The following is a 22,702-nucleotide window of genomic DNA, read 5'->3' as shown; positions in this document are numbered from 1 at the left end:
TCTTGAGCTGGAGGCCTATTGTCTCTGATTGCAGAGTTAGCACTGAATTCTTCCTTGCTTAAGATCAAAAGCAGGCCTGGATTTCTCTTGCTGCCATCATGCTTGGCTGTTCCATCTTCTGTGGTTACATATATAACAAGAGAAGTTTTAAATTTCTTCCATATCAAGTTTAGCTGCTGTCAGCTGGTCTGTCTTGGATGTCCCACACTTCCTTCAGAGGAAGATGTGGTGGATCAAAGTACACAAAAAGAAATTGGGAAGGAGCAGTTGCATATAGCTTCACTTAGCTGCTGCCACAAAAGAGGAGATAAGATAGTTTTGCCACCAAGTCTGCTCTCAGTCCAATATTTCAGGTTGGGAACTGCAATCTGTACTACAGCTGTTGAGCAATGTGGGTACACCACTCACTTGTGGCCAGGAGTCTGTCTTCCTCACTACAAGCTATAGCTTGGTTGAAAGGCTAAAGCCTTCTTAATCCAGCTATGCCTTTGTATACAGCAAACCCTCACTATTCATGGGTTTGGCATTTGCGGTTTCAAATATTCACGAATGCCAAACCCGCTTCTTAAATACACTTAAAGGAGCAACTCGGGAGCTCTGCACTTGCTGCTGCCATCACACTCCCGCAGTTGCCAAAACAGCTGTGCCACTCCCCCCCCCCCAGGCCACTGAGTTCATGAACACAGATGGTGTTCATGAACCACGGTGTCTTATTTGCAGATTTCACCATTTGCAGGAGATATGAGAACATATCCCCCTCAAATAATGAGGGTTGCCTGTAGAAGGTCCCAGGTCCCATCTGTCCTAAAACTGGAACAACATCATAGGATTAACACACAGCTTGTCACTCATCTATGATTTGCCTCACTGCAGCCAGGAATAGTTTGTACAGAAGAGGAAGAACTGGCAGTCTGCAGCCATGCTCCTTTCATATGAAAACTTCGGTTAGGAGCTATTGGGACAAAGATGGGCAGCAGTAACCATTATGGCTGGGTCCTGAGTGTATCTATTCAACGTAGTCAAAGGATCCAGTTAAAAAAAAGTCTTGGATGCCCTTTGAAACTAGAAATGGGAGAGAGGGACCAGACTGATACTGCTCTGGGAATATCACCTAGGTAGCCAAGGTGGCACAAAAATTACTCTTAACATGCATCTCCTTCCCTCCATAAAAGCATTGTCATTCAAACAGTCTCCATCCTTCCATAACATTCTGAAACTTTGCAGGTTCTTCCTTTGATTGTGAGTCAAAGACAGCAGGAAAATTAAGTAACTGGTTTGTTTTAATTAGAAAAGAACAAATCTGTTTGAATTCATAGTTATAGTGTAGAAAAAAGTTTGAGATGAGAACTTACTTGCAAATGCCAAAGTTAGATTGTAGCAGTGAAAACAGAAGCCTTCTTAAGCATTAATCTCCATGTAATAGCTTGAAAACTAGCCCTAGGTCTGTATCAACCTAACCTCTGAAAGATATACAATTCTCTTTCCTAGTGTGGGAATTATGCATATATCCTGAGAAGGTGAAGTACAAGAGCATGTGAAAGATCAGTGACAGCTGGCAATGGATGTTTTACACAGCATACTTATCCAACAGTCACAGTGAGGTCTGAGACTTGCTTCCCTTTTATTTAAGGAATTTCCAATAAAAAAAAAAAAGAAAGTAACCTGTCAGAGTCACTTAGAAAGCAAAACTAATCCCTTTAGGAAGTCAGGAAGTTTGACTGGTTTCAGTGTAAAGTGCAATGGCTGAGGTTTTGCCTCTCCTGCCTGGCACTTGAAGACTTTTCTTGAAAGCCAAAGCTGTCCCTGTGATGCTTTTTGGCCACCACCTCCTGCTGATCTCAGGTAGCTATAAATGGAAGGAGGAACACTTTGCTTACTTAAGTGTCTGGTCCTTTTCCTAGCCTGGAAAATGCAAAGAGAAATCCATAAAAGTTGCTTGCTAAGGTGGAAAGGAACAATCAGTGCTCTCCACCTCTGCAGTAAGGGGCCACCTCCAGCCTGTCTCTCTGCATCCTTTTTTAAGCTTTGGTAAGTGATTTTGTTGAGAGGCTCAAGGAATAACCATGTCTGGACAAGATTTAACACTGCTTGGGCCTGTTCTGGTTGTATGGTTGTAGGGGCAAAGAAACCCAGAAGAACCTTGTTGTGGTTCTACCCAAAAGGTCAAGCCAGCTCTGGCAGTAGCAATTTCTAGGAATTACAGCAGTACTGCTCTCCTCTGCAGGTGACGGTGAGGATGGGAGCAATGGAGGCCTCATTTTGTTTTTGGCACTGGACAGATGCAAAAGCCTGACTTAGACTATGGACAAATGTACATTTGAAGCAGCCTCAAAAGGGGAGTGCGAACTGCTGCTCTGGACCATGTAGCTTATAGCAGATTTCACACTGACTGTTACTTGTACATAAGTCTGTAGCCATACAAAGTGTAGCAAAACCACTCTGACTTTAATCCTGCTTCATCCACAGTCAAAACTGAGGCAGTCTAACTTATTTGTGTCGGTATAGGATCATACACCTTCTTCCCCTTTGGAAGCTGCTCCAAGTCTGTGCAAGTCCCCTTTTGAAGCTGCTCCAAGTCTAGATTTATTTTGAAATTCTTTCATCAGCCATTTAGCACCCACCATTCTACACATCCCCACGCACACCCAAAACAGCTGCCATCCTTCCTGCTAATCTATCACAATATCTCCCAGGAACCTATTCTGCCCCTCTGGACTGGTACCTGTAAGAATCCCCTTTACGAATGTCTTTCAGGGCTACTGTGTGCGCTTGCAAGCAGGGCAAAAGGTCAGGATCTGTGAACTAGGTGGGATAGAAGATTCCAACAGGAGTGTCCCATTTTGCCAATACAAATTAATTATTCAAACCGGGATAGAGACATGGATGTTCCTGTTCTAACCTTTGTACTGCCACTGCTATATGGCAAAGCCTCTCAGTGCCTTACTGTTGGGACAAAATGGAAGTTTAGCAGATGTGTGACGATAAGCAATGGATGAGCATGTTGGTAGTTGAGATGATGTCTCATGCATCTGAGACATTATGTACCCGTTACAATTAATCCTCACAGCCCCCGTGTCCGGTAAATAGAACTGTCCTCCCTTTATGGGTGCTGTATAATGAGAAGTTTGATAAAGGTGATGGACAGAGACTGGACTGAATGTCAGTGGCCGAATGCCCAGTCATATGCTCTGAGGACAGCTCCATACTCCCAAAGGAGTGCTATTCTCTGGAAGAGAGTAAGTCTCAGTTGGAAGTGGATGAGTCCTGCTGACTTTTTTTATATGTCATTCCGATCTAAAGAATGTGGTTTTTTGGAGGGGGGGTGGGGGGGTGGAGAAGAGAAAAAAAGGTACCCCATATAGTACGTGCGTCTGCCTGTCCAGCACCTGTATGGAACTTAGCTCTTCATGATACTGAGATCAGATCTAAGGCTTTACTGAAAATCTATCCAAAAGAGCCTTTCCAGTGACCTGTGATGGTGCCATCCTTATCTAGAGAGGAATTAAGGCCAAATGGTTGAATAGTACTTAGCTCATTCTTATTGCATCTTTGCTCTGTGCTTGTGTGGCATCTGCCATAGGAGGGTCCCACAGCACTTTACAATCATTAATGAATTAAGCTGGACATTATCCCCATGAGGTAGGCAACAGTTATTGCTGCTTTACAGAGAGATTTAAGTATAAATCACAGGCTTGAATAATATGAACAATTTAAACATCAGTTCCCTGTAGGGTGAAAGTGTCAGCAAGAAACTAATGGGTGCCAAAAAGAAGCCTGCACCCTAGCATCTTGCTGCTAAAACCTGAGCTGGCCCCCATCACCTTTCTTCAGTTGGCTTCACAGGACCAATGGATGAAAGCCCTTCATAGAGGATTGCTGTCTGACAAAGTTCAAGGGCTGTTCAAGGTACATGGTGGGATAGAGGTACCACATGACCACTCCTGAGGGGTTGACGATGATAGTGAAGTTGTGTTCGGGTGCCAAGCCACTGATGATGTTTCCACTGTACACATCTTGTGCCTGGAAAAGACACGGCTGTTACCAGTACTTCCACACACACTTCAACATGAAGTACTTGAAAAGCTCATCTATGCACAAGGCTCTATTGTCACTGCTGGTATGCAGTCATCTCTGGCAGGCTAAACAAAGCCATCTGGCAAGGCCTGGTAACCTTATTCCATCACAGGAATAATGAATCTACCTGAGTGAACGGGATTTTTTTAAGAGGGGCACAAGGTATCCCTGCCCTCATATACGATTCCATTTTTCCTACTTCTTTCAACAGGACAAATACACAACCTTCTGTGCGCACCCCACACTCCCTTTTGGGCTTGGATCATCATGATGGATCCAAAAAAAAAAAAAATTTAACTAACTGATTGTCAGGGTTAGTTCTGCTGACACCAAAACAGGATTTTGAACCAAGGCTCCAAGAGGCAGAACTGACTAATTAAAATGCAGAGTTGAGTTGGCCCTGAAATACATAGGACATGTGACCTCCTCTACTTCTAGGTCAGTGGTTCTCAATCTTTTTAGATGCTAGGCAACCCTCAGAAAAAAAAAGTTCTGAGCTTTCACTTTCTGGTTCTGTCTATTAAAAAAAAAATAAGAGCAATTCTTCTGTCGCAAAGAGCTCAAAGACCACAGCAGGTCAAAATGTTTTGGACACTGTAGATTCCTATTTGGTATCTCTGAGTTTATCTTGTGAATCAATATTGCACATCTAACAGTGCTTACATTAAATGGCACCTGTAAAAGGATCTCGAGGCACCCAGGGTGCTGCAGCCCCCTGGTTGAGAATCATTGCTGTAGGTTAAAGCATGCTCAGATGACACTAGGAAGAGGACAAACACCCACATAAAGGAAGGAAATTGATCCCCCCTTAGACTTAGGGATTGGTTTGACCATAAGCACATAAGCAAGACCTTCTGGCCACATACGAGACAGGTTTGTAAGTAACAGCAATGCCACCAGCACATCACAGCCAAGCTTCCACCCATAAATGCAGTCAAAGTACAAGGCTTCAGAAGGTGAAAAGAACCCTCAGGTAGCAAATAAAGCATTCGTTGGTAACTGGGATTTCTTTTTGGTCCCTAAAAGTGACAAGCACAATCCCTGAAGTATGGTATTACCAGACCCTTCCTGCACAGAGACTGAGCTTTCTGTCTTGATTCTCCTAGAAGCATGAATCCATGCCCGAGTGGTGAATGTAAATTTGGCTTGGGGCTGTAATCTCGAATGCTACCATACACTGCACAAAGTTGGGAGCAGAGAGGTAGGCCAAACAGCACAGTGAGGGGTTGGTATCCGTCCTGCACTGAAATAAGACACCTGGAATGGATGGATTCCCAGATGATCTTAGGACTGTACAGCAGATGCATGGGGATGGGTCATGGCAGTGCAGAGCTGACATGGCTTTTCTGTCTCACCTCATACACAGCATTCTCTGTGAAGTTGAGCCTGGCCAGGGAGGTAGTGTAGCGGTATGGCATATCCGTCCGCCGACTGAAGAAAACCAGGGCACTGGCTGAGTGGGAAAGTGGACGCAGGAACACCTCAATGTGAGATTTCTCCTAGGGAAGAAAGAGAGGTGTTTAGGTGTTACTGACAGGAACCACTTCTCCCTTCCTCTCTGGGAATGAGACAACCTCCCAGCTCCTCCCCAATACACTTGTTGGTTTTCAGGATGGCTTGTGAACCTGTATCTTCAGGACCTAAAAGCAGTGCTGAATACTCCTCTCTGTTGTGCATGAGGGTTACAGCAGGAAACAGCAGGCAGGAATGGGCTGCGATTTCTCTATGGCAGGGGTCAGCAACCCCTGACACGCGTGCTGAGCATGACACATGAGGCCATTTTGCTTGGCACGCCGCGGCCAGCCCTGGCTCCGGGACGCTGCTGCCAGCAACGGAGCCTGGGCTACTCTGAGCAGGGCGTGCAGCCTCCCAGCTGCCTGCTGGGAGCAGCCGGGGATCCCAGCTGGCAGCAGCTCCCCAGAGCCAGGGCAGCTGCAGCCAGGAGGCTCCAAACAGCTGTGCCGGGCTCCAGCACCAGCACAAGCAGGCACCCCTTGGAGCAGGCAGCGGGGGAGGGTGCTGAGGCAGCGCAGCCCCAGTCTCTCCCCTGCTCCCGGCATGGAGGTGATGAGCCCAGCACAGCTGTTTGTAGCCAGGCCAGGTGCTCCGGCTCTGGGGAGCTGCTGCCAGCTGGGATCCTGCACTGCTCCCAGCAGGCAACTGCAAGCCCTGCTCGGAGCAGCCCGGGCTCCAGCAGCTACCCAGAGCCAGGGTAGCTGCTGGCAGCCCAAGAGGCTGGGCTGGGGGGCAGGGGCTATGGGTGGGGGGCAAGGGGCAGTAGGGCTGGAGGACAGGGGCACAAGCAGGGCATCCTGCCATGTACCCCTTGCCCTCGTTTTGTTTTTCTGCCATGCTGGCACTCCGGCACCTTCCGAGGTAGGCATTATGGTGTTTTTTGGCACTCTGGCCAAAAAACGTTGCCTACCCCTGCTCTATGGCCTTCATTTTACTAATGTCTTGGCCCCAAGTTCCCAGAACCAACCAGGGCAAGGTTAACCTATGGGAAACACTCTTGGTTTTCCATGGCACAAGAGACAAAAAGGTGAACACTGTAGGGAGGTGACACAAGTCTAACTGAGCACTTCCATCATTCAAGTCTTCCCTCAACGGAAGAGGACACCTCCCCTTCCACTCCATCTTCCAATCCTCCACTAACCATGTCAATCCCCATCTTCCAGTGCTGACAGACCGAATGCTGACCTCCCCACACTCCATAGGAAGTACTTGCTCTAGTTTCTGTTGTTCAGTGAATGATGTGACCTGATCTAGTTTGTTTCACCTGTCCTAACCAAACTTCCCAGGAGTCCCTTAGGCAGGCAAAAAGGAACCAACATGGGAATGAATTCATGAACCCTGCTGTTATGAAAAAGCCAGATAGTGAGAGAAGTCAATGTATGGGCCACTGGGCATCATTCAATCTAGGAAGACTGATAATCTAGGCAGGGAAGTTAAGATTCTTACTTTTTAGGTACCACATTTTCCTTGAATTGTTAAACCTCATCTAATCAACACCTTCAAGGTTTCACCCTTTTGGATGTTCTACTCCTTATTTTCTTTCCCCCAAACAACGTAAATCAGTCAAAAATGCAAGCTGAGAATAGACTTCATTTACCCTCCACTGAGAGCTTTGACACAGAGAGAAAGCAGAAGGAAGGAAAGCGGGCAAGGAAACCTATACCTTGACTTCTCAATTTCCTCTTTTCAGTTAGAAGCTACTCCATCCTTATGATGGATTACCTGAACAGCCTTGTTTGTCATCTCTGAATTGAGTTGCAAAGAGGTGAATGTAGCAGGCAGGGCTCAATGGGTTAATCCACTGATTTTCTTCTGTGGGCAATATAATAGCGTCTGGGTCACCTTCTCCCCTGATGCCCAGCCAGAACCTCTCAGGTGTTGTTCCTCCATCTAGTTCCCCATTCCCAGCCTCATGTTCTCCAGCTCATGGCCTCTAACCCACCCACACGCACACACATTCCCTTGGATACCTTGAGGATCATGCGTCCCTGGATTCCCAAGGGGTCTTGGTTGATTTTGATCATCAGCTTGTTCTGCAGGATCTCCTTGGCACTTTGGGAGAGCGTGCGGAGGTCATTGGACATTAAAAGGGGGGCAGCCAGCACTGTCCACAATGCCATCTGTGACCGAGACTGTTCAAAGCTGAGGCCAAAGTTCCCAATGATCAACTGTGGGACAAAGAAGGGAGCAGTGGGGAAGGGGCAGTGAGATAAAAGGGGAAAGGTGTGAAAGAGCAGAAGGGTAAAACCAATCAGTGAGACAGCAATTCTACCCCAGGGCAGGATCCAACCCACCAGGTGGCAAGTGAGCACAGGAAGCTGGTGCTTCTTTCTGCTCCTTTTCAAGCAGGCTGAGACTAGCTAATGCAGCGGGTAAAAGTATAGCACCTCACACAGGGAGGTTCAAAGTGATGTTCAATATGATGTGATGTTTACCTAATGCAAATCCATTAGCTAAAACAACTAACTCCCTTTTCCCATTCCAGACTCTTTCAACATGTGGCGGGGGGAAAAAGGAAGATCAGAGCAGCTGGGCAGTGGGAGGGGTATGTGGAATGATTTTCTACAATTCTTTGAATGCAGATCAAGGCTGAATAGACAGCAAGGCAGCTCTGTTGATCTGCAGATTTGAATCATGCTCCCTTGGATCCTTCCACCAACCATCACCAGCCCTGCATCTAAGAAGGAGGTCCTGAAGAGCCTCACTACCTGCATCTCCATATCCACAGCCCAAAGTTACCATGTCTGGGTCATTCCAGTGGCCAGGACCAGCCACTGCCTGCAGCACATCTTGATTTTCTGAATACCAGTCCAGAATGGCGAGGACACTGTCCCAGGAGTCCTGAATATCACCATAGTTACGCCAGAGGTTGCAGATGTTTCCCAGGAGAGTGTAGTTCACCTGGAAAAGAACAAGATAAAAAGTAAGGGGGTATCAAGGGGAATGTCTGACAGACTGGTGGAGCACATCATCACAGTTTCGTAGTTGGTAGGGTTGGAAGGGACCTAGTCAGATCATCAAGTCCGACCCCCTGCCATGGGCAGGAAAGGATGCAGCAGTCAAACGACCATGGCTAGGTGAATGTCTAGCCTCCTTTTAAAGACCCCCAAGTTAGGAGCGTGCACCACTTCCCTTGGAAGTTGGTTCCAGCTCCTGGCCGCCCTGACTGCGAAGTAGTGCTTCCTGATGTCTAGCCTGAATCTACTCTCAGTCAACTTATGGCCATTATTCCTTGTTACTCCTGGTAGTGCTCAGGGGAATGGGGACTCTCCCATTGCTTGCTGGTCCCCCTTGGCCAGTTTGTAGATGGCCCCAGATCCCCTCTTAGTCTTCTCTTGTGGAGGCTGAACAGGTTCAGATCCTGTAGCCTCTCCTTGTAGGGCCTATCCTGCTGCCCCCGATCATGCGAGTGACCCTCCTCTGGACCCTCTCGATGCTGTCCTCATCCCTCCTGAAGTGCGGTGCCCAGAACTGGACACAGTACTCCAACTGTGGTCTGACCAGTGCCACATAGAGGGGGAGGATCACCTCTTTGGACCTGCTCGTGATGCATCTGTAGATGCATGACAAGGTGCGGTTAGCCTTACTGACCGTGTCCCCACATTGTCGGCCCATGTTCATTTTGGCCTCAATAATGACTCCAAGATCCTTTTCTGCCTCTGTGCTGACTAGAAGGGAGTTCCCCAGCCTGTAGGTCTGCTGCTGGTTCTTCCTCCCCAGGTTCAGTACCTTGCACTTGTCCGTATTGAAACCCATCCTATTCTCATCCTCCCACCTCTGTAACCTGTCTAGATCTAGCTGTAGCCTGTCCTTCCCTTCTATCGTGCCCACTTCTCCCCACATCTTAGTCTCATCTGCAAATTTGAACAAGGTGCTTTTCATCCCCTCGTCCAAGTCACTGATGAAGATGTTGAACAGTGCAGGCCTGAGGTTCCGAGCCCTGGGGGACCCCACTGCCCACATCCCTCCAGGTCGAAAGAGACCCATCCACCACCACTCTCTGAGTGTGATCCTCCAGTCAGTTTGCAACCCATTTGACTGTGTAGGCATCGACACCACAGTTGCCTAATTTTTTAATCAAGTGGGCTGGCAAGACCCACTATTCTGGGAACTTCAATGTCCGAAAGGTAACAGCAGATAGAAGGATCTTTTGAGAAGTGCAAATGGGTAATGGTCTTGGGAAATAGTTTATGAGGAAAGAATTGTAACTAAATAAGCACAGTTTTGAAATAGAGAGATGACAGGGCATACAGAAGTCGTACACCAGGTGGGGATATAGGGACAGTTTGGGGAGATGTAAAGGACTAGAGCAGGGGTCAGCAACTTGCAGGGCCTCTGCCTCTGGTTTGTGGAGTCATGGATCTGGCAACGTGCAGTGGGGGAAGTGAGCAGGAGGGGGCTATACCCTGTCAGCAATTTAAGCTGTCACAGCCAGACACCAGGGACTTTGGTGAAGGGGGAACTTCATGGCTCCCCACCCCCACAGAAAACACTGCTGACATCTGGACTACAGTATCAGGGGTGATGTAAAAGCAAGCTCAAGGAAAACTCACCTGGGTGTCATGAAATATTTAACAGTGAGCTCTGTCCCACCTGACATTCCCTTTCAGAGACTGGAGCCCACAAGCCCACCCTGACGCGTGGAGTGAGGGAGCAGTGGAAAAAAAGGCATAATGTATGGATCTGCATAACTCCAAATGGAAACCCTCCCAGGAGAATCAAGGCAGGACACTGATCAAAGAAAATCCAGCAAGTCCCAGTGTGTGCCATGCTGTGCTTTACCTTGGGTGGAAGCCCTCCTTGGTAGGCTGGCCAGCTGCAGGAATAGGCGATGGGACGGCCCGTCACGTTCAAGGCCTTTGTCATTCTAGGGTAGCCTTTGAGAGTCAAGAAATCCAGAAAGTCAAGGAGATGGCTGGCACTGACCTAGATAAACAGATTTCTAAGCCAGAAGGGACCTTTGTGATCCTCTACTCTGACATTGGACATCCCCGCATGAATACGTGTTTGAAGGAGAGCCTCCCTTATTGCTCCATCACCCCATAGCTACAACCCATATACTATACCTCAGGAGAAAACTAAAATATTTGCTGAGGAACCTTTTCACATGTACTTCTTGTGAGATATTTTAAGTGACTCGTTAACAGAAGGGGAGGAGCAGGGGGCACCAGAGGAGAAAAACAAAAGCTGCTTCCTTAAGGATCAAATATTTGAGGCCCTCCCTACTCGTGCTCAGATCCCAAGGCTGGAACATGATCCCCATGGTCTAGACTCCTCACCCAAATACAAAGCCATAACACATTCACACTCTACTACTAAAAGGATTTCTGAGGAAAGCGGTGCCACCTTATGGCCAGTCAGGACAACTCTCTGCTCTCTACAGTCACCTCTCCCTTTGTTGAGAAAGTATTTCATGCATCAGTCTCATCATCTCAGAAGGCTTGGATAATCTTCTAAAGGCCCAAGCAGGCAGAGGCCTAGAATGGAAATCATTAGGACATGACCTTACAAAGCTTCATCACGAGCACAGCAGGGAACACTGGCCTTTTGTCATGGGACAGCTCCATACTCCACCATTTACGCACATCCATTCTGAAATGCACCACCAGAGCCCTTTGAGGCTGCTCCTGTTTCCAAGGGCAGCATGTGGAGTCTCAACGCCATGGGTTACAGAGATGGAGACCAGAAGCAAGGTGGTCATGCCTCCCTTTACCGTGATACACAACAGAGAACCTACTGATTATAACCCACAGACTGAGACGGTGTCTGCTGTAGCACAGGGGAAGACCTTTGCCTCAGTCTCCCTGCCTCAGTGAGAGGTGCGACTCCAAATCTAGGCAAGCCAGAGAGGAGATGGAAAGACAGACAGAGAACCACAGACATTACCCTGGGCCTGCTCATCCTCTGAAGAGTAGCAGCCATCCAGCTTCAGCATGTCCACACCCCAGTGTGCAAAGGTTAAGGCATCCTGTTCGATCTGATCTAGTGTGGTTCCCGGGTAGCCACCACATGTATAGGTGCCAAGGTCACCATAAATGCCCATTTTCAGTCCCCGGGAGTGCACCTGCAGGAGGAGGAAAGACTGTGAAAGCAAGACTGAGAGCCCTTGGGTTTTCATGAGGGGAAGTGTGAGTGAGAGAGAGCATGAGAACAAGCACGAATTCCAGGGGTTGGCGCTTTACCATCTCTCATAGTTTGAGACCATCACCTCCCATATGTCTTGGGGTTGGAGCCACTCAGCACCATGTCACAGACCTCACACCTTGAGGACATGACCTGAAATGCAGCTGATAGAAAAGGCACATTCTGCTCTCCCCTCCTCTCCTCCTCTGGGCTCAAACTTTCCAGCAGAAGCAGATGCTCACATAATCTGCCAAGGCTTTGATCCCTCTGGGGAACCTCTCAGGATCTGGGACCAGTTGCCCTGATGCATCCCGTTGCTTTGCCATCCAGCAATCATCGATGTTCACATACACGTAGCCCAGCTCCTTCCAGCCATCATCTGCCAGGCGGTCTGCCATGTCCATGAAGAGCCTCTCACTGGGAGAAGAGAAAAGAGACTCAGAGGCAGAGGTAACAGGGCAACCCATTATATACTGTTCTACCAACAAAACTTAGTACCCTGCTACTCCTTACCCCAAATGTGGGTTGAAAAAACCATCAACTGACATTGATTTGTGTAAATCTGAACAAAAACAGGAAAAAAAACTTTGAGGTCCCACCTCTTCCCTGCCATTGCCTTTGTGGCCTGGGCTCTGTAGCAGACTCTCAAGGACATTGTCCAGCCCTGTTTTAAAGCAACATCTGTTTCTCTTGGAAGACTACTCCACCACTCAGCAGAGCTTGCCAACAGTAAATGTTTCCTATCACTCCTACGCAGGCCCCTCAAAACCTCAGTGATTCTATCTAGGGTACTAACATGGCTGCATTACTGGAGTACTTTACAGGACAGTTGGGAGAATCAGTGCATGAAAAACTGTGAAGCAGGGCAGTCCTATTATCCCCGCTGTACAGATAGGAAACCAAGGTACAGAGAGTCTAAGTTACTTGCCTATCAGCATGTGAGTGCTCTGGGTGGGAGCAGGCTAGTACCCCAACTTCCCTAGCATCTTTGATCTCCTAATTCTACTTGCTATTCACACCCTTCAAATGAGGTGGCAATTACCACCTGCCTCCCTTAGTCATGGCAAGGCCAGTGCAGATATACATAGTTCATTCACTTTTCTAGGTCACAATTTCCTACCCCTGCAGCAGGTTTGTTTTTTAAATTCCCTCCCATTTCTTACCCTCTTTGGGCTCCTGAGGTCCCAGAACTGAATCAGAGATTCTCACCAAGGTCTTAGGAGGGGCTCTGTATTGAGGGCCTATCTCCTCCCTCATCAGCTATTAATACTACCTATTATTTGTTACATCAGCATCCACCTTCTCATGTTGGGTATTATAAAAGTATAGAAACAATACTGGCCATCCATCAGAGCTTATGGTCTAAGTATATTTGATCCTGGGTCTTTGTAGAGCCAGTAGACAGGAGGATCTCTTGAGGTCCTGTTGCCCTATGATACCCCCCAGACTATGACAATAAGTAGGTGCAAGGCAATTACGAGAGGGAGTGACAGGGTGGTTATGTAAGGGTAGCAGTGATGAGAACATACCTGGGTGGATCCAGGATTTCCTTAAAGGGGGTTCAACTCTCTCCTCAGACCAGGAGGATGGGGGCAAGGCATAGCTGGAGTCCCCAAGTTGGCAGGGGACATCACGGAGCAGGGCACAGATCAGTGAATTAGCAGTGAAGCTGGGGGGTGGAGGGTAAGGGAGGACAGGGAAGGGAAATACCCCACCCCCTGCTGACACTGCTGCTGCTACCCCCAGATGGCCTGAGGCCAGGATCAAGGTCACAGAGCCACTCCTGTCCCACTTCAACCAGGGGCTGTGGAGGTGGCTGCTCAGAGTGCCTGGCCCAGCTGTGGACAGAGGTAGTAGCACACCAGTCCCTTCTCCCTGTCCCCCTTTCCTCCCAGTGTCCCCTACTGGCAGGGAGCTGGTGGTAGAGAGAGGAACCTGCATGCTACACCACTGTCCCCAGCTAAGCCAGACAACCCACACAGCTCTTCCCTGCAGCACAGGGCAGGAGTAACTCTAGGTCCCCTCCCTAGTGCCTGCTGGGGGCAGCAACAACAGCGCATAGGTTCCTCCTTCCAGCACCTGCTCCCAGCCAGTGGGAGACCCTGAGTGGGGGCTGAAGCAGGGGAGGGAGGGCAGGGAGCAGGCACTGGAGGGAAGAACCTGTTCACCACTGCTGCTGTCCCCTGCTGAGCCTGATACCCTGCACAGCTGTAGCCTCTGGTTGGAGGAGGGCAGGAACAGTTCTGGAGGTCCCCCTGTACCCAGATCAGCTGGGCACAGCAGCAGAAGAGGGGTGTGCTCACACCACTGCACCTCCCCTGAATGCCCCCTGGGAACACAGTTACAGAGACTAACCAAGCAGACAATTACATGCGTTGGGCAAATTAAACTGATGTCATTTTGCCATCTGCCTTCACACTGGGAGTACTTGTATAGAATCATAGAAAATTAGGGTTGGAAGGGACCTCAGGAGGTCATCTAGTCCAACCCCCTGCTCAAAGCAGGACCATTCCCAACTAGATCATTCCAGTCAAGGCTTTGTCCAGCTGGGTCTTGAAAACCTCCAAGGATGGAGATTGCACCACCTGTCTGGGTAACCTGTTCCAGTGTTTTACTACCCTCCTAGTGAGAAAATTCTTCCTAATATCTAACGCAAGCTTCCTTTACTGCAACTTGAAACCATTTTTCCTCGTTCTGTCATCTGCCACCACTGAAAACAGTCTGGCTGCATCCTCTTTTGAGCCTCTCTTCAGGTATTTGAAGGCTGCTATTAAGTCCCCTCTTAGTCTTTCCTTCTCTAGACTAAAAAAAGCCCAGTTCCCTCAGTCTTTCCTCATAAGGCATGTCCCCCAGCCTCCTCACCATTTTTGCTGTCCTCCACTGGACTCTAAAATTTGTCCACATCCTTTCTGTAGTGGGGGCCCCAAAACTGAACATAGTACTCCAAATGTGGCCTCACCAGTGCTGAGTAGAGAGAAATTATCACTTCCCTGCACCTATTGGCAACACTGCTACTAATGCAACCCAGTATGCTATTAGTCCTCTTGGCAACTAGGGCACACTGTTGGTTCATATTCAGCTTATTGTCCACTTATCCACTATTTTCCTTGACAGTCAGCAGTGAGAGAAGACATTATATTAACATTTGTCTTGTGCACTTCACAGTGGGATGGGCAGATCATATTTTTAGATGTGCTTCTGCTGCTACAGAACATTTTTCTTGCCTTTGCTCTAAGCCCCCTTGCTTTTCATGCCTCAGCTTAGAAATGGCCAGCATGCCAATCCAGAATCCTGTGAGTTTCTGCTGGGGTGAGATGAAACAGGGCTCGACTTCTTCAAAAAGCATTTTGGTGCTACAGGAGGGGGTCAAATCTTCTAGGATGGGTCAGGAGTTCTCAAAACAGGATCTGACATTTCTGTTGCCAGAAAGAACAAAGGCACACCCCAGCCAAAGTGAAAATTTAAATGACCCTGAGGCTTCAGTTGAAAAACTACAGATTCATCCTATCAGTGGGAGCCCAGAAGACAATTCTCTCCACAAAACATATCTGTCTATTACTGCATGCTAGGGCAATCTTAAGTCTTTTTCTGGAGCATGAGATTTTGGTGCTGCGGGAGTTGGGAGGCTGGCCTGGACTCCCTAGCATCTTAACCCAGGACAGCAGTCTTCTAATTCAGGGTCTGTGTTCTTTGCCTTGTGGTGAACTTTGATTCACGAGTGAAATGAGTTTGGGTGGTTATCTTGCCTCAGACCCCTCTAGGTGGGATTTTGCATCGCAGCCTACCCCTTGCTCCTCCACACAATTACTACCCAAACTCTGGCACAACATGCCCACTCCTTCAGAGATCTCTGCTCTTAACACCTCTACTCCTTTTCCCCTCCAGCTATCGAGGAGCTGTAGATGGAGGGAGGAAAAGGGTTGCTACCCAAGGACTGGGGCAGAGTGACGGAGGGAGGGAAAGGAGGAGACACTGGCTCTGCTCAGGGTGCCCATGTGATGGGTTAGAGGATGACGATTCAGATTGGGCATCACCCTACCTTCCCTGGCACTGAAGGCAGCAGCTATTCAATCAAAACTGAACACTAAGCTGATGCTTTAGCTCTGGACATCTAGAGGGGAGCATGGCATTTCTCTGTGGCTCCCTCACTGGAAAAAGGAGCCACATGGATCTGAACTATATAGGTAGTTTGCCTTTTTGTTCTCATAAAGCAGCTTCCCCACTCACCTGATGCAGTTCTGGGGGTCTATTTTGCAGTCAGTGTTGCAGCGAAATCTCTCCCAAGCCAGCCAGCCCATCGGGGGCGTCCGCATGAGCCCATTCTCTAGTGCTAGTGCACAGGCCACTAGGGCCAGGCCACAGACACAGGCCAGCAACTTCATTGCCCTGGAGCAAGGGTTGAACACTAGAAGAGAGAGAGATACAAACCTGTCATTGGAAGGAGTCCCTTGCTGTCGCAGGGATCAGCAGGGTTGACTGGAGGAGTCCCCCCCTGCATCAGGTCACCAGCGGGTAGCAATACCTCCTGTGTCCCCTCATATAGGCCAGTGGCGAGAAGAAAAATGAGGTACAGCATGTCCTACCCTACGTAGCAGGACAAGATCCTCCAGCTCTGCCCCATGCAAATTATGGCCCTTTTGGCATATAAGAATTTAACTATGTCGGGCCACCACAGGTCACATGCGTGCCAGATCCTGTGCCAGGATCCGGTTGGTCGGTCACTTCCTCTCAGTTAAAATAAACGAAGGCAGATGGTTGTAGTGTCTAAGGGGGGGGGTGCTTCTCAATTATTTGTACCACCCCCCCATTATATTATGTTAGGGCTCCCTCCATATGCATCCTTCTTCTTCCTTCTCATCCCGCTGTGTGGGAGTGTTTACAGCAAGTTCTTCTACAAGTGTCATCTCCAGCATGTCACTCCATCTGCACCCTAGTGCTTTCACTAAATCGACAGACTAATATACCATTTGTTCTTCAGTTAATGCTGCACCATAAATGAGGGGAACAAAGACATGATAAAAAATCTCAATGTGGTAACACAGTAGGTGCCCCTGCTCTTGTAAACTCACCTAACACAGATGGGGCTTGGCCAGCCAGGTATGGAGCCTGAGAGCAGGCAGCCTGTCAGCAATTTAAGTAACACAACATCCAACTTGCTCTCAGCATAGAGATGGCATAGTACTCACAGCAAGGAAAGCATTGCTAAAGGGCCTGGGTGGGAATGCAGATGTTTAACATGTGGTTGGAGTTAGAAAAATGCTAACTCTTGCCATTCTATTTGGGCTGTCGTAGGATATCTGATAATCCCTACAGGACCCAGCTCCAGGAGTCATGTGAGTAAGTAAGACTTCCATTTTTTAAAATCAGTTTCTAGCCCTGAGGGTCACAGAGAAAAATCTTTGTTTCAAATGCTGCAGCACCAGAAGACAAAAAGAACCCAAAAGTTATTACTTAAAAAAATCCTAATATGTAGGCTACTCTCACAGGCCTGCTTTCTGAATGCTTGGAGTAGGCAATATCGAATACAGCTCTGTATAAATGGCACCTGCCCCCTGTGGGCCTCCCATTGCTGTCTGCTTAGGTTATAGACAAAGACAAATTGTGAGCACCATTCGCCAGGAGTCAGAACAGGGTTTGGCAGTGATGGTGGGGAATACCCACAGTGTACAAACATCTCTACGGCAGGCTCAGATGGCTACTCTGGCTCTGCACCTCCCCAGCTCCACAGGAACTCCTGATGCAGGAGACTGGTGGGAGGAACTCCTACATTCAGTACGCTTATCAGCTGCCACGAGGCTCTTGGGATCCAGAGCAAGAGCTAAGACTGTCCCAAGGGCTGCTTGACCTCACATCATATGCCAAACCAGCCCCTGGCAACTCCAGCACAGGGGAGATCTTCCCTTCATCCCAGCACTGGGATCTGTACTAGTTTAGGGCTGTATTAGGGCAGTGGTTCTCAATCTTTTTAGACTTGAGGCATCCCAAGAGAGACTCAAGGCACCCCTTGGAAAATGCCCTCTCTTAGTTTTCATACTTTTTTTGAGTGCAGAAAAATAATAAAGTAGTTTTTTCTATTGCAAAGGATTCAGAAAGACCACAGCTATGGATGTTTATTTGAAATCCCTGGGATCATCCCATGAATCATGTTTGCACACCTAACCGCGCTGACATTGTGCATCACCCTGTCACGCCCTTGAAAGGATCTCAAGGCCCCCCTCAAGGCTGTGGCACCCTGGTTGAAATAGTTAGGGCCTATTTGGCTGACTAAGAGCAACATCTTGAACACCACTAGGGAAACATTCATCCTAGAAGAAGGTGGATAGCAAGCACTGTTGTTTGCTTGCTAAAGGGGGAGAGAGGTAGTCAAACAAGAGGTCACACCCTACAGCAATATCTGAATAAAGTCTGAATAGAGACCTTGGTGGAGCTGCGGGAGCTAGAGCAGGGAGGCTGCCTTTATTGGGACCAGTATCCCCATTGTGTGTATGACTCTACTAGCATAAGCAACAAAGCAGCTAGCTCAAAGCTGCTGCCTGCAACGTGTGCAGGCAGAAACAGAAGACATGCATTCTGGGGTATCGCTTCACTCAGTCATCTAAAAAGAGGAGTGTAGGTCCCTGCAAAGCAAACTGAGGAAGTTGTGGCAGGGGTGCATGCAACTCTCAGCTTCTCCTTTTCTCTTTAACCAAGTGTAAATCTTAGTCTCGAAACTGGGCGTCAAAGCCTGAAATGGTCACGAGTGCAGATGGACAAAAACCAGGGAGATTACTGTTGCTCAGACTGACTGTTTGCTTTTCTGCAATGTTAACTGTAATGTTAACTTATCAAGGCAAGAGCTGCAATCTATGAGCACTTTCATACATGTTCTGGTGTGGGGGGGGCAGAGGTGCTTTAGTTATACTAGCTCCAAGAACCACTCTAATTAAAGCACTGAAGTGTCTCTTGTATCAGCATCCCCACACTTCAAAATGGCAGTGGGGGTGCTTGAACTAAAGCTCGTTTGACAACCGTTGGTTCAAGCGCCCCACCACCATTTTGAAGTGTGAGGATGCCGATACATGAGATGCGGAAGGCTGGTAGAGTGCAGTAATTACCATGATCCAGCAGATTCAATTAATTACAGCACATGAGAGCACCCTCCAAGCTCATGTACAGGCACTAGGCATTTCTAGGTATGATGATGAGTAGTAGGTGATGAGATTTGGGGGGAGGTCTCATTCAGTAGCTCAGGAGAGGCATCAGGAGGGCTTCTTAAATGGCATGCAACTATTGCATCAAATAAACCCAGTACTGAATTATCTACCTGGCAGTCTGCCCCAGTCAGAAACATCTCCTAGAACCCTCCTGCGGCCTGCCCTGTCTTAGAGAGCATACTTATGTTCTCATGGTCACCTGAACATAAATCATGCATGCTGCTCTAGTCTGCGAGGGGATGTATAGGATGTTAATGAAAAAATATGTACTTATTGCACTGGGGGCAAGGCCCTGCTTGGAATCATCTCCTAGCCTTGATCTGCATGCTTCTATTTAGATCTCAACAGGATCATGGACGGCGCAGTAAATCTGCTGTCTAGGATCACAATTCCTCCCTACTAGCCTACTCCGGGAGGGGGGAAATCAACACAAGAATTTTCATTTTCATTGACTTCAATGGACCCTCGATTTTGCAGTCCCCCAATTTTATGTGAAGGGAAAGATCCTCAGAAATCCAAAGAGAGCTTAAGACTGTCACCATGGAAGCAAAAATTTGAGTAGATGCAGAACATGTCCAGAGGAGTGGGGAACAGGGTACAGAGCCTCTCATCCAGCTCATTTGTTCCAAACCAACCCCAAGACAAAAGTGACTGCAAGCCCATGAGCTGCATAGGAAGTGCCTGGTTCAGTTCGTAATGGGACAAATTCTCATATGGTAAAGATCAGCCCCGTAATTTGCACAAACTGCTTGTTCGCCAGCTGTCTCAATAAATGCCAAGAAGTCAGTGGAACTCAAGCCTAGCGTGCTGTTCACAGCAAGCGGTGTAGGTCATGGCAGGCATCAGTCTGGGATGCATCTGTGCAGGGGTAGAATTAGGTGACCATCTAACCTTAGGATTTTACAAACTTAATCCTGATTTCAGGAACAGTCCACAGGCAGTTACTGATTTTGCTTCATCTTTGTTACTCGTAACTGTGAATGTATTACAACCTGCAGGGCATTTGTTATTCACGTTGTGTGACTGGATGTTTGAAACTTTAGAAATGAAAAGGCAGGCCCCGGATGCCATACTTAAGGCCTATTGTCTGTCTGCCCATGAAGTAGCAACTCTGCAGTCCCAGAAACTGACACCAAAAACAGGGGGAGGGGGATCCTACTTTTTATAGAGAAAAATCAGAGAGGTTTGGGTCACAAACCAACGGGCCAAAAAGAGGGAACAGATAAAAAGTAAAGGAACATCAACTGTGGAAATATACACTCAGCACCTTACTTTCACCATACTTGCAGGTGTCTCCAGTCCAGCCTTTAGTCCCAGAGCACTCAAACAGCAGCAGTCTGCAGCTGCCTCCCCTCAGTCTGGGCCCAGCTCCTTCAGTTCACAGTCTCAGCTGACCAAGCCAGTGGGACCCCCAGCTCAGCTGTGCACTCCTCCTACACAGGGCCGACTAGTCTCCCTGGGCAGGGGTTGCAAACACTGCACCCTTCTCGCTGGAGCCACACACACCTCTCCAGCTGGTCTGCCTCTCCTCCACCGCTCCACAGACTGCATCCTGGTTCCACCTGCTCTTACTCACATCACTCATTATAAAGTGTTCAAACAAAGAGCAGCCACTCCCCAACTTTTGTGCTAACTAAAACCTACATGCAAGAACTTCCACAGCAAAAAACAGTGCATGGATGGACAGAATGAGGAACAATACAGGACTGGAGTAAGTATTTCTGAACAAGCACTTGCACCCGTTCACACATGGGAGCTCTAGGACAAGCAGGAAGTACACCCAGATCTGGATCATCTATTTTGTACCAGATCTTGGTAGTCTCCAAGCATATTCTAGTAGTGTTTTACAGGACATGACAACTAACATGCTGTTATATGTTTGTTCTTTCCAGTGGAAAAATATCCCATAAAGGGTTTTATTTTGGAATAAATGCCTACACCCAAAGAGCTATACATTTATGCTAGGAAAGGAAAGATTAGAAATGTACCCCAAATTTAAGAGTTCAGGGAAACGAAATAATCTTTTATCTGTAGAGACGGTCCTGCCTCACAAGACTTGAGAAATATTTCTGGAAAGCAGGTGGGGCAGGCGAAGAGCACAAGTAAAGACTGCATTGCTGCCATCTGCACTTTACGTATTTTAGAAAGCTATGCAGAGGGTGTTGGCTCATTTACTAATCATCTGGTACAATCTTCACCCATGAAATAGCCGAACAACCCCATGGCAGAGTGACAGCTTTCACACCAGATCAGCTGGAGAGCAGCCTCCAAACAGGAAACAATCCCAGACCCATATGGGGTGGAAAAGGGAACCTTCCACGTGAACAGAATAATCCCCTGTTAGCAGCCACAACTGCCAGGGGAAACTCCACGCACATGCACAGAAACACGCACTGGCATGAGACTCAGGTCTGGCTACAACAGTGATTCTCAGCCAGTGTCTTTTCAAGGGTGCTCGGACATGCCACACAACATTAGCACTATTAGGTGTGCAAACATGATTCATAGAGAAGCAGGGCTGGAAGGGACCTCCAGAGGTCAGCTAGTCCAACCCCCTGCCTGAGGCAGGATCATCCCTCTTCAAACCAAGATAAGCCCAGATATTTCAAATAGGAATCCAAGGCGTTAAAAACATGCTGACCTGCTGCTATCTTCCTGAACATTTTGCAACAGAAGAAAGGCTCTAGTATTTGTCTGTGGTCAAAAAATAAGTGAAAACTAAGAGCTGGCATTTTCCAAGGGGTGCCTGGCGGTTAACAAGGGGTGCCCCGAATCTAGCCAGGTGTGCCTTAAGTCTGAAAAAGGTTGGGGATCGCTGCTGTACATGGAGCCTTTCATCCAAACGGTTCCAAAACGCTTGGTTTGGCCATGCAGTGGTGTCACCCACCGCATGACCAAACAGGGCACAAATGAAAGAGCAGTGATTTAAATGTATAGCACATTATATATGCATACATGAGGCACACAGGAGGGTATATATAATGTGCTATATGTTTAATGCAACAAAAGAACAGCAATTAAACATACAACACACATATACATATGCACATATACATATATGCCCACGCAAACAAATATGCGTATACACACACATGCATATACACCAAGGGAGGGCAATTATTTTGGGTGGAGGGCCGTTTACTGGGTTTTGCAAGCCATCGGGGGCTGCATGACAGGCAGCCCAGGGCAGATAAATATTAATTTTCTAAATTTTTTAGGGGCCCTGAGGGCCGGATTCGGGCACATTTTGCCCACCCCTGATATACACACGCAAGCGTATACATGCATACACAGACACATCTACACACACACGCACCCGGGTGCACCCATGCATATACAAACGGGCACACCCATGCAGATACATGTGCATGCAGAGATGCACACACATATACATATATCCTTACTTGCGCAGACACACACACAGGTGGAGGAAGGTCCCGCGCCCTGGCCGGGGCCGGCTCCCCCCCTATCCCGAGGGGGAAGCTCCAGGCGCACGCCATGGCAGGGCCGGCCCGGGCCGCACTCACCGCGCGGGAGCTCCAGCAACCTCCTTCCCCTGCTGATCGGCGGCTCCGCCTCTCCCCGTCGGAGGCGTCCGGGACCTCCGGCTGCGGCGCGTCACGAGTCCCGCGGCGGCGGCGGCATTGCTGAGGCAGCGGCGCGGGTAGGCGGGGACACCGCAGCTGGGGAAGAAGTGCCGCCAGATGGCAGGGCAGGCAGTGTTTCTTCCTTAAGGACGCCTCGCCTTCCTGTGCATCCTCAGGCAGCACCACAGAGCCCTGCCCCTTGCGCCAGGC

General features: G+C 48.4%; 1 protein-coding gene across 2 annotated transcripts; it reads right to left on the bottom strand.

The window, feature by feature from the left end:
• Nucleotides 1-1,262: 1,262 nt before the first annotated feature.
• NAGA (alpha-N-acetylgalactosaminidase) lies at nt 1,263-22,579 on the bottom strand. Of its 2 annotated transcripts, none has more exons than XM_006027639.3 (9): nt 22,433-22,579; nt 15,940-16,117; nt 11,955-12,129; nt 11,476-11,653; nt 10,372-10,466; nt 8,329-8,490; nt 7,560-7,757; nt 5,430-5,573; nt 1,263-4,020 (listed from the first exon to the last, which is right to left on the bottom strand). In XM_006027639.3, the coding sequence occupies exons 2-9, from the start codon at nt 16,092-16,094 to the stop codon at nt 3,838-3,840; spliced, it is 1,290 nt and encodes a 429-aa protein (XP_006027701.1). In that variant the 5' UTR covers nt 16,095-16,117; nt 22,433-22,579; the 3' UTR covers nt 1,263-3,837. The 2 variants fall into 2 exon arrangements, with proteins under 2 accessions (XP_006027701.1, XP_006027700.1); XM_006027638.2 differs by having other exon boundaries at nt 22,310-22,517.
• Between the last annotated feature and the right edge of the window lie 123 nt (nt 22,580-22,702).

Source organism: Alligator sinensis, unplaced genomic scaffold (genome assembly GCF_000455745.1).
Source record: "Alligator sinensis unplaced genomic scaffold, ASM45574v1 scaffold215_1, whole genome shotgun sequence".
Taxonomy (NCBI): Eukaryota; Metazoa; Chordata; order Crocodylia; family Alligatoridae; genus Alligator; species Alligator sinensis.
This window is presented reverse-complemented; position numbering and strand designations above follow the sequence as displayed.

Excerpts from the sequence above, each read along its gene's own strand:
- NAGA (XM_006027638.2), bottom strand. Across the intron at positions 5,574-7,559 it reads AGGGACGCATGATCCTCAAG|GAGAAATCTCACATTGAGGT; the intron begins GTATCCAAGGGA and ends TTTCTTCCCTAG. Across the intron at positions 4,021-5,429 it reads CAGAGAATGCTGTGTATGAG|GCACAAGATGTGTACAGTGG; the intron begins GTGAGACAGAAA and ends TGTCTTTTCCAG.